Below are 12,037 nucleotides of genomic sequence, written 5' to 3' on the forward strand. Positions count from 1 at the left end.
GGATTTATGGGCTTTCTATCATCAACAACTCCCAATTATGCATGGGTTGATTATCAACACTATTGAATATCTGTAAGAAAATTCAGAACTGTTAGAGTCATCTACTCATCTTAATTAAATAACACAAACTAGTCTTCATTTAGTGTTTTCTAAGAGAAGGCAGAAGAGATGGCCCTTTGAAACCAAAACAGTCTTAGAGACAGCATAAAACTACTGTTTTTAAGCAGAGACAAGTTAAACTGTCAAATGCTGCTGTCTCTTCCCAGTTTTGAATGGGAGGAAGGAGACAGAGGAAGGAAGCAGAGGGTCTGCGAGGTTGAGAGGCTGGGGAATAACGAGTAAGTGGCAGAGCTGGAATTTCCACCCCGGTCAGTGGCTGCCAAAGCCAGGCTCCCTTGGCCAGCCCTGGACTTACTTATCTACAGGTGGTGGGTGATGTCAGCATTTTGGGGGTGAAACTCTAATGTGCCTTTCTAGATCATATTCAAATGTAAAACAGCTCCCCCAATTTGACAGATGGATTTTGGCTAATCATCTATTTAAGAATATAGTGTAATTGTCCAGTCCTACTAACACAAATTTAAAAATGCTTTTATTTTTTCACAATAAGCCTCCCTCCAAAAATCACTTAACAGAACAAGAGGAAATTTTAATTAAAGTAGTCCTGTATACTCATCTCATCTAAACTCCAAAGATCCACGCAACATATGCACTGACACACACAGAAACACAAATTTTAATGAAACATTTTTAAAAAATTTTACTTAATCCCAAATTTGACAGTATGAGTAACAATTTTAAATTGTTCTGAAATGTACTGTTAGGTTTATCACTGCTGCAACTATTATGGTTGTGACTGCAACTGATCAACATAATTGCTTTTAACACATCTTTCTTTTCTCTCTCTTTTTTTTTTTTTTAAAGACAGGGTCGCACTCTGTTGCCGAAGCTGAAGTGCAGTGCTGCCATTCTCCCAGCTCAGCCTCCCAGGTAGCTGGGACTCCCGATGTGCACTACATGCCTAATTATTTAAAAAAAATTTTTTCCTTTTTTTTTTTTTTTTTTTTTTTGAGAGACAGTCTCACTGTGTTCCCCACACTGATCTCAAATTCCTGGCCTCAAGCAATCCTCTTGCCTTGGCCTCCTAAAGTACTGGGATTACAGGCATGAGCCACTGCACCTGGCCATTAACACGTGTTTTATAAAAAGTTAAGGTGGTTCTATTTTAAATAAGAGACAGTCTACACTCCCAACCCTGACAAGGTGTCTGATTGCCCACAAAGGGGAACTAAAAGCTTGCATAACCCAACACTCTCTGGATTACCACCGCTAATAGAAAAACAATTTGAACTTCTTATGGTGAGCTACTAACCACATTATTTCACTTATTATTAACACAATATAGAAAAAAGGGGTAGTTAGGACCATATATCATAGCATCTGACAGCCTGGATTCAAATTCTGGCTCCTGCACCCTTACTAGATGTGTGATCTTGGACAAATCTCTTAATCTCTCTAAGCCTTAGTTTCTCATCTTAAAGTGATAATAATTACAGTATCTACCTTTGAGGGTTGTGGTAAGGAATTAAAGTGCTTAGCATGGTGTTTAGCACATAGTAATTATTCAATGTTAACAATGACTGTTTTGCTGTTGTTAAGTGTTCTTATCATTATCTCTACTTTAAAGATGAAATATTAAGGATTAAAGAAGCTAAAAAACTTGTCCTGGATCTTATTCCAGGTCTGCTGGATTCCAAAGCCCAAAGCTCCTTCTACCTACCATGCAAATTCCTGTTTAATTAATCACATCTTTATTGGTTCTTGGTATTGATAAATGTGGATAAGGCTGGTAAAGGCTTTATACACAGGAAAAATAAATGTGGGGATTAAAGATTTAAACAAATGCTCTTGTTTGCTGATCTGGGTAACTGTCCCTGAGAGCTGCTCTTGGAGTCGGTCAGGATCATGAGGAGGGAAAAGGAGATTGCGGCCTTCATTCTTTTGGCTGAAGACATTTTCTTGGGGCAGCTTAGATATGCCTCACTTTAATTCACCTTTGCTGCCTTACTTTCGTAGATTTGTAGGAAAATTCTGGGACCATATAGAATCCCATTTCAGGTGCATTTTTGTTTACTCATATGCCGTGATACTTGGGGGATTTAAATGGGGTTGAAGAAAGAGAAGTCTTAACGTTTACGTTACTACCCCAATTTCTACTCCTTGTCAATGGCATCTCCATGGGGGGCCCTAGCCTTTATCCTTTCTATTTGTATCGAGGGCTAAGATTCCAAATAATGCCAAGGAAGCAGAATAATTTTTAAAATCTATTAACAATAGCTGACTTGCCCATATTAACACAGGCTAGCTGATACAGTCCAATGAAGCAGCAATCTCTAGGTTTCTACATTATATCGTTGATTCAGAATGGAACGCCATCTGCATCTACTGACATTTACGTGTCAGATACGGTACTAGGCACACCCCGTATGTTCTCATTTAATCCTTATCTAAATGACTTACTTGTTTCACAAAAGCCAGGATCTGAACTCAGGTCTAACTCTATAGACATTACTATTTATTATTTATAAAGGCCTTTTAAGATAGCTGAATTTTCTACATTTGTATATTTTGCCATATATCTGCTCTATAACTCATCAAAACTGATCCAAGAACGTGTATCTTTCTTTCAGGTGGAATCTGTGCTTCTAGGGACTGAGCCTTGCCTTCCACCAAGGTAGTCTGAGGGACTTTTCTTCCCTAAAGTCTGGTAGGTACTGTGGAAAGGCATGGGACTGCTGTTACAAACCGAATCTGATGGGCTTCACTCAAATTCATAATGGCTGCTGAAACAACTCCACTGAACTTTCCAAAGTGAAGATGGTGATGAAAGCAATGGGCTCCTGTTTGATTTACTGAGGGCTCAGCTGCCAAGTGACCAGGTACAGGAGGGATAAATGACTAACTGCTGTCAGGCAACATATCTAACAACACCGCCTCACCCTGCGCTCTCTGCAGCGGAACGACCTGGCTCCTGCTAGCTGTGCAGTCCTGATCTGGGACAAGTCACTCTCTCGGGCTCAGTCTCTCTTTCATAAATACTGATAACAACACCTGCTGGACCTATGTCACAGGCGCAAGAGGAGGAGGAAATAAGGTGTGTGGATCTGCTTTAAAACCTGACAACTACTATGTAGTAATCGCATAATATAATGAAATGATTTTTAAAATGGATGTAACAGTTGGATTTCTGTGTCTCGTTAACTTGTCAACGTTCAGTTATCGATATCACAATTCCCATTTCTCTTCTTTGTATTTTAGATTAGCCAAAGTTGTCAACTACACTCATACTTCTAGGTAACTTTGAAGTTACAAAATATTCCAAATTTAGTGGTAATACATCTGCTGCAAGTAAAATACATCAAATTTTACCATGTGAAAAACAATTACTGGATATTATTTTGTAGCCAAGCTCAAAGAGGAAAACTTTTAGAAGGCAGGGAAAGGATCACTAGAAGCTCTGCGGTGGCACCATGAATAGACCCTTTTTCAGAAAGTTTACAAGAAATTTTCACATCACCCAGCCAGCTGCTGTGATCCAAGAAACCATGGACTGGAAAGCAAAGCTGGGTAAGCGGAGGTCACGGCGTGAGGACTGAACCCCGGTGCCTACAAAACTGCAGGCTTTCTCTGGCTGTACGCTATGAAATGAAGTCTGACTTACTGAGATGGTCAAACATTTCTGCCACGTGGGATTACTTTCTGCCCACTCACCAGGCCGCCAGACCAGCCTAGATACTCAGAACTGTGCCCTTATCTTATTAAAGCAGAAAACAGAAGGAATAAAAGATGCTACTGAAAGTTCTGTAGACAGCCATAATCTTAACCACATGCCAAAATGGCTCACCAAGAAAGAAAGCCAAGGCAGTGGTTCTTCGATGGGCCTTGCTGTCCCTTTAAATAGTGTCATGGTTTTGCACGTTTTTAGAAACATGGATGCTGCCTTTCTCAATATTTGGATGCAAAATACAATGTAGCAGACTTGATAATTAACAGAAATATTATTCATAATTTAAGAGCCCAGGTTGTTTTTTTTAAGCTGCCGGAGATCACTATGGTTAATAGAGAGTTTATAGTCTGTGATTAGATGCCTTTTAGGCCGTGAATTTTTAACATCTGCCAGTGTATAGAGGACTTGATTACAGGTTTATGGGTTTTAGAATTAAAACTAAATTTTGTAACCTCATCACAAACATATCTCCACTTAAGTGATGGGTGATTTACATCCAGAATACAGACAGAATTGCGGGCTTTGTTTCCCTGGGTTCCTCGCTAGGGCTCTGTTCACACAGGGCTGAAAATGAGAAACTGCTTACTTTCTCGTGCTTGTGTTTCTCCTTTTCTTTTTCTCTCTTCTCTCGCTCTCTCTTCTCTTTCTCTCTTTCCTTCTCTTTCTTCTCTTTCTCCTTCTCCTTCTCTTTCTTTTTCTTCTTCTCCTTTTTGTCCTTTTTCTTTTCTTTCTCCTTTGGCTTCTCTTTCTCCTCAAACAGTTTTTCCGGAAGCACTGGCAACAAAGGTGGCAGCATGGCCGGGACCCTAGCGGCCGCAGCAGAGCTGAACAAGGGCAGGGCCAGCTCTTTCGGGGGCAACACCAGCGGGGGTGCCGGGGCTTTCATCTTCTCTTCTCTGCCTTTATCTTTCACTTTTTCTTTCTCTCTCTTATCTTTATCTTTCTTGCCTTTCTCTCTGTCTTTCTTCTTATCTTTATGCTTCTCTTTCTCCTTCCTCACAAGTCCGTCTTTCAATCTCACTTTGGGATCGACATCTTCAAATTCTTTGATTTTAAACTTGTAGGGATCTGCCTCTTCCTCTTTAAGAAATTCCTTCCAGGGATACTTGGTTTCCCTGCCAGCTTCCTTGTCTTTCTCTTTCTCTTTGACTTTATCCTTCTCCTTACTTTTGTCCTTGTTTTTGTCTTTTTCCCTCTCCCTATCTCTCTGCTTCTCTTTCTTTTTCATTTTAGTCTTCAGTTCCTTTTTCAACTTCTTCTTCACCTCCACGGAGGAAGGCAGCTTGCTTTTCTCCTCATACACCTTGTGGAGAGGCTCGGGAGTGGGAGGAGACACTGACGGAGAAGAGATATAAGGGAAGTTGGGAGGCATATTCGAAGGTGCTCCCAGTTTTGCTTTACGTACAACCTCATCAATGGAGGCATCCATTGTCCATGAGTTATCGGAACTTGAGGTTCCGCCGGAAAGAGGAAGAGGAGTGGATCCTGACTTTGTGAAATTGTTCGCAGAAGTGGAAGCTTTGGGAGTGGTACACTCCGAGCCTGAAATTCTCTTAGGGCTGGTAAAAATGTCTCCTTCAGATTCCGATCCAGAAGAAAACTCGAAAGGATCCGGCTCTCGCTCAGCACAGGCTCGAGCAATCACAGCATCAATAGAGGCCTCGATCGTTTTATCTGGTACCACAGCCTTTTTCGGCTGATTCTCACTGTTCAGTTTCCCAGCATCAGGGGGCGTCTGTATTTGTTTGACCTGGATAGTCTCTTTACTAATTTTTTCACTGATGGTAGCTGCAGGAGTCCTATTTGGTGTTTCAGGTCTCACCGGTGTTTGGGGAATATGAGTCATGACCTTGGGGCTCTTGGGACTCTTGGGGCTCTTAGAACGTCCAGGTGATTTCTTTTCTTTGGATGCAGTTTTTGGTGATCGAATAGGACTTCCGACCATTGCTGGTGACTGGGCGGTTTTAGGTGATTTAGTCTTCTGTCCTGGAGAGCTAGTTTTAGTCTTTGTTTTAGGTATAAATGACTTTGTTTCTAATGGTTTTGCAGTTGGCATTTGTGATTTTGCAACTGGAGCCAACATTGGCGGCTCGGGTGAGGGAGGTGCCACGTCTGTACTGTCCTGTACGTGGACTGGAGAAAGCATGGGTGGGATTTTTTGAGTGTTTATTGAGCTGAGTGGCTCTCGAGCTTCCAATAACACAACATCTAGCGCGTCCCCTTTAGTGCTTAACAGCCGCGGCCGCTTCATGGCCGGCAGTTCTTCAGCTTCAGGACTATCCAGTGGTCTCTTACCCAGGAAATTCTCATCATTAATAATTTCTTCCTCCTCCAATTCATCATCTTCTTCCAAGGGAACTTGCATGGCTTCTGCTGATGTGCCTCCATCAGTGGGCACCTGCTCTTCTTCTTCTTCTGGTAAAGGAAGGAGAAAAAAAGAAGTATTATTGGAACGTAACAAAACCTAAGAAATAAAAATAATGCTTCAAACATGATTTCTAAAAAAATAAAAACAACAACAACAACAAAACCAAAGTATTGACAGTGTTTAGAAAATAAAGTAGTTAGTTTTCAAGAATCTTCCAAAGCTGTGTGCCATAATTCTTAAAAGAGTTATGGCAGTCAGTAACAGCAAGATGTACAAATTGATCACTGTCCTTTCACATGGTCTGGCCCTAATCTCAGGATCTGGAAATTGCTCAGTATTTCCAGTTGGCCTTCTGTTGTTTCCTGAATTAATTCCTTTCCTAACCAGTAAATACCATCTTTCTCTATCTCCCTCTCATGCATATAGAAGCACATGTGTGTGTGCACACCCACACACACCCCTCTAAAAAAAACCAAGAGATGGATTATTATCAGAAATGACAGAAAGGTATTTTTAGGACTTTTATAACCAATTCATATACTACATATATCTTCTACTTTGCTTGCTTGATGTGAGCCACTTGGAGAAGGAATATGGTGCAATGAAATACACTTGGTTCAGGTACTTGACAGATGGTGTTTCAGCTAGAGCTCTGGCACTAGAGAGCTGAGGGACTCTCTTAACTTCTCTCAGCCTGTTTCCTAATCTTTCCGAAAGGAGCTGATGTTACTTGCCCTGCCTACCTGGCTGAGTTTTTCTAAGATCAGATTATTTCTCCTGACACATATTAACTAAGCATATACTGCACAATGATAAAGTCTAGAAGGGCCACTGAAATAAATCATAACCTAAAAGAGCTTACAATTTAGGGCAGCAATAATGGATGTGTCTAGCCCATAGAAAGTGATTAGTGCCACAGGCAGAGAAAGTGCTACAGCAGGTCAAAGGAGAGACAGATCTCCCTGAGGTCAAGCATGTGTGGGAGGCTTGATTAATTATGCAGTGTTTGGGATACTTGGAGCCTGGAAGTGGTGAAGTCCAGGACGAAGGGTCAGATGACAAAGGGATGAAGGTGAAACAAGGGGAGTGTACGAGAAACAGAAAATGATTTGTATGGAATGTAGAGTGCAAGATGGGAGCAGTAGGAAGCAGGTTTAGTAAAGTTGCATCCAGATCCTAGGACTTTTGAATTCCAGAAAAAGAAATACAATCTTTACTCTACTGGTACTTTGGACCTAGAAGGTTTTTAGACAACAGATAAAAATGCCTGAGGGGTGTGCTGGGAAAAGTCACCCTGGCAGGAACATGTATGATGGATGGGGGTGGGAGGTAACGGGTACCTAAGGAGAGCAATAACGTGGGTTACCGAAGTGATGTCAGAAGCAGTAAGGGTCAGAGCCAGAATAGCGGAAACGATCAGGAGGCAACAGAAGAAGGATATTCTGAGGATAGAATGGATAGAATCTGATAAATAATTAAGGTATATGAGTTGAGCAAGGACTCAAACGCAATTTCAAAGCTTTGAGCCTCGGCGGACATGGTGGCTCACACCTGTAATGCTAGCATCTTGGGAGGCCAAGGCAGTAGGAACACTTGAAACCAGGAGTTTGCAACCAGCCTAGGCAACATAGTGAGACCCCATCTTTACCAAAAAAATATAAAAATTAGCTGGGTACTGTGGCACGTGCCTGTAGTCCCAGCTACCTGGGAGACTGAGGTGCGAGGGTCACCTGAGCCCAGGAGGTTGAGTCCGCAATAAGCCGTGACTGCGCTACTGCACTCTAGTCTGAGTGACAGAGTGAGACCCTATTTTTATAAGGCAAGAGAAAGAAAAAGCTTTGAGCCTTAGTGAGTGATAAATGCAGTGATGAACAGAAACAGGAAATAAGAAAATACAAAAAGACAATGATTTTTAGCTCAATCCCTAGGCACAGAGTTTGATGAACATTCAGTCTGTGATATCTACTCAGCAGCTGAAATATAATACAGATGATCAGAAAACAGGACAGAGTGTGTGAGAGAAAGAGCATTGTTGAGATAACTGAAGTCGCCATGATGGATGATATGAGCTAGGAAGAAACAAGAGGAAGCAGGTTCAGGTATTTTGAGGAATACCTAGATATAAAAAGAAGAGAAAGGAGAACTAAAGAAATACATGGAGGGGCAGATGTCAGAGATCAAGGGAGCAACAGTTTTAAAGAGGAAGCCAAGTAAAGAAAGCCAAATGCTTAAGAGGTCAATGAAGATGAGGCCAACAGCAGAACCCAAGCTGCAAAAGCACAAAAGGTGCACAGACAGAGAACAAGTGAGGTGACGCACGGGAAAGCACCATAAAGAACATCACAACCTTATCAGTTATGCTACCGATTCACGACAATGATGGCATCATCCACCAGGTCCTATGTCAGAAACCTGGGGTCCTTGGAGATTCTCTCCCCTCCTCTAGGCCAGATCTGAATTGAGAGCACATGTTTTCTACTGTTTGCTTTAATGTGCTTTCCCTCTGCTTCTGTCTTGTTAATTTCAGTGTTCAGCACCTCCTCTCTGTTTGGCTGCAAGAACCTTCTACCTAGTCTCTGCCTCCAGTGCAGCTTTCTCAGAATCATCTCTCATGTCATCTTATGGTGATCTTGTGAACACGCATTTCTGGGTGTGTGGTTCCTCATCTTAAAAACCTTTCAATGCTTCCTTCAGAAGCAGTTTGCAAGAGGTGTCTCTTGAAAATTGAGGGTTTGTAGAAGCCCTTCTGAGGCTGCTGCGCAGTAGAGATGGCTGTTCTCTATTACACAGAAGAGTTACGCCTAGGGTTATCTATTTTACATGCAGAGCATCCACAAAAGCTTTTGTTGTGAGGCTAAAACATGTTTGAAAATCACTATTCTAATATATAAAAATCCTCTCCATCTGTGAAATCAGAGGAAAAAATAAAATATAAAAATCCAATTTTTCCAGTATGACTGACAAGGCACTCCCCTCATCTAAGCCAGGGAAGTAACCTCGTCATTCACACTGAGCCCCTGCAGGCTCTGCCCATTCCAGCCACACTAACTGATCTGCAATCCCCAAATACGTGGTGCTGTGTCACACTCCTGTACCTCTGCACATGCAATTTCCTATGCCCGAAATGTCTCCGTCTTCCTAACAGTTGGTGACTTCTAAGGCTCCCATCAAGTATTACCTCTTCTGTAATGTTTTCTCTTAGTGACTAGAAATAACCACACACTCCCTTTGGGCTCTACTGTGTTTCAGTTAAGCATGCAACAAAGAATGCCTAGAATATTTACTATTCAGCTCTTTACAAAAAAGGTTTGCTGACCCCTGTCCTAGACCTACCACATTCAGCTCATCTAAACTCTTCCCTCCCTCACTTTCTTTATCAGAATGACAAACTGCTCAACTGCCAACAGATAAACATGAAAATATCAGAAAGAAGACAGCTTTAGAATATTCCAAAAGTGAATGAATGTTCACTTATTAGTATTACGTTTCGAAATTTCAAAGAACCGCCTCCTGCTCCACAGAGGTTCATAAATCCTAGTGATGCCAAAGCAGAGTGATAAAGGTCTGGCTTAGGCAGGATAACGGGTCTTTAGAGCATGTTACAGCGCACCTTGCTCTTCTAACTCTGGGGGCTAATCTGGATCTGGCTTCGCTCTAACAGTGTGCGTCCCCCAGGGAAGGCCTCAGGGAGATACTGGGCGACCAGAGGGAAACTGCACTGAAGCGGTCCACTGAAAGGGAAGACTGGGGACACCCAGGACTACTAGTAAGACAGGTTCATGTCCTCCAGATGTAAGTCCTGTTTAACAGCTGGAGTAACTTGAAAATTTGGATTTTTCTGTATAGTATGATGTATTGTATTATTTTACTAATGTGCAATTCTATCAGATTAGAACTGGCAAAATGGCTAGCAGATAGGCCTTTGAACTGAAGGAAGACTGTGAGGCTTGGCTAGGAAAAAATCAGATGGTTTCATACAACTACTTTAGAAAATATATTGGCTTATTTTGAATTTAGAGCTCAAATAACTCATAAGAGTATCAAAAAAATTAATGATTGATTGTGTTTGAGTAAAAAAAAATTAACATTAGGCTTGATTTAAAGTAGGACTCCACAAGCTAGGGGGTTTATTCAGTTTTTGTTATTTTGTTTTTATTGCTTATTTTCACTTTTGTTTTTCAAGTCCCTACTGCAAAAATTTATATTCATTCCTTCATGTTACTTAATACTGCAAAAACCTGTATTCATTCCTTTATGTTATTTAAAGGAATAGGAATGAATTAGAAAACTAAACCACTGGCCAGGTGTGGTGGCTCACACCTGTAATCCCAGCACTTTGGGAGGTGGAGGCAGGCAGATCACAAGGTCAGGAGTTCGAGAACAGCCTGACCAACGTGGTGAAACTGTCTCTACTAAAAATACGAAAATTACCCAAGCGTGGTGGCACATGCCTGTAATCCCAGCTACTTAAGAGGCGGAGGCAGGAGAATCGCTTGAACCCAGGAGATAGAGGTTGCAGTGAGCCCTGATCGTGCCACTGCACTCCAGCCTGGGCAACAGAGCGAGACTCCATCAAAAAACAAACAAGCAAACAAACTAAACTAAACTAAACCACTGCAAGTGTTGGCTTTAAGAATACTTAAAAAACACAGGTTTTTAAATAGATTTTTTTAGAACCAACAGAGGTTTCTTATTTTTTATTAATTTACAATTTCTTATTACTTTTTAAGACTATAAGAAAGCTTCAACTGCAGCATCAAAATCAATTAAAATGAGTGAACAGCTTTGTCAGAAGAGAAAGCTGAAAACTTTTAATAAGAAAGGAAAAAATGTGAAGATATTTAAACAATTTTTAAAATTAGGAATCACCTGACACCTACCAGCAGGTATAAGTAGCGTGCATGGAAGTTACGAAGCGTAATAATCAACAAATACCTGTGAGGCCGTCGCCTGACTTCAGAAGAGCATGTGCAGGGCCCTCCCAACCCTGTGGCTCCTTTCCCACTCACCCCTGCTTTCTCCACTCCTACCCCAGCCCCCAGGGAACTACTATCTTGATCTTCAATCTATTTCCTTCGTAGTTTTACCACATTTGTACGTAGTTTGGTTGTTTTTGAACGTTTTATGAATGGTATCATACTATAATGTTCTTTGTTTTTTTTCCTTTTTAAATTTGTACCCAACATTATGTTTAGAAGATTCACCCAGGTCGATGCAGGGAGCTGTAGCTGATTTATTTTCACTGTTGCAGAAATGTCCAATGGTTACTAATCCATTCTCCTGGTATAAAAGTTTTCCACTTGAATGAATATATTTTTAAAAAATTAGAATTTTAAAAATGAAAAGAAATATAGTTGATCTAACTTCTGCCTGCTCAAATGCAGACTTAGTTGATGATTACACATAATGAATATCTGGCTTTTTACTACATGAATAATTTTAATTCTGTGTTTTAAGTGTTTGGAATAAGATAAATGTGTAATGGCTATTGAACTGTTCAGCCTTTATCACTGGTAAAGGTGAATTTCAGTTTGATAATAATTGAATGGCAACAAAGTACTATTTGCATGCATGTGTATAATGACCATTTATTAATAATCTGTAAAATATCCTATCAATATTTTAAAAATATTTTCCTATACTAATCTGTGGAAGCCTCTGTATTATAAAACTGCAAAATTTGGTCAACATAAGCTTTAATATTATAAGATATCTAATCTTGATATGTTATTGCAAACAGTAAAAAAAAATTTGGGTCACAGGCCCTTTCTACTTCAACAAAATAGACACAGTAATAATAATAGCTGTGTTCCAACATCGAGAGAGAGAGAGAGGGAGAGAGAGAGAGAGAGGGAGGGAGGGAGGGAGAGAGAGAGAGAGAG

General features: G+C 40.8%; 1 protein-coding gene across 1 annotated transcript in view; it reads right to left on the reverse strand.

Annotated features, from left to right (window-relative positions):
- TAF3 (TATA-box binding protein associated factor 3) overlaps positions 1-12,037 on the reverse strand; it is a 188,916-nt gene that overhangs the window by 44,031 nt on the left and 132,848 nt on the right. Inside the window, exon 3 of the mRNA XM_032258143.1 lies at positions 4,374-6,202. Coding sequence (XP_032114034.1) covers positions 4,374-6,202 — 1,829 coding nt within the window. The remainder of the gene's footprint in view (positions 1-4,373; positions 6,203-12,037) is intronic.

Source organism: Sapajus apella, unplaced genomic scaffold (assembly GCF_009761245.1).
Source record: "Sapajus apella isolate SASKATOON/1434 unplaced genomic scaffold, GSC_monkey_1.0 scaffold100, whole genome shotgun sequence".
Taxonomy (NCBI): Eukaryota; Metazoa; Chordata; class Mammalia; order Primates; family Cebidae; genus Sapajus; species Sapajus apella.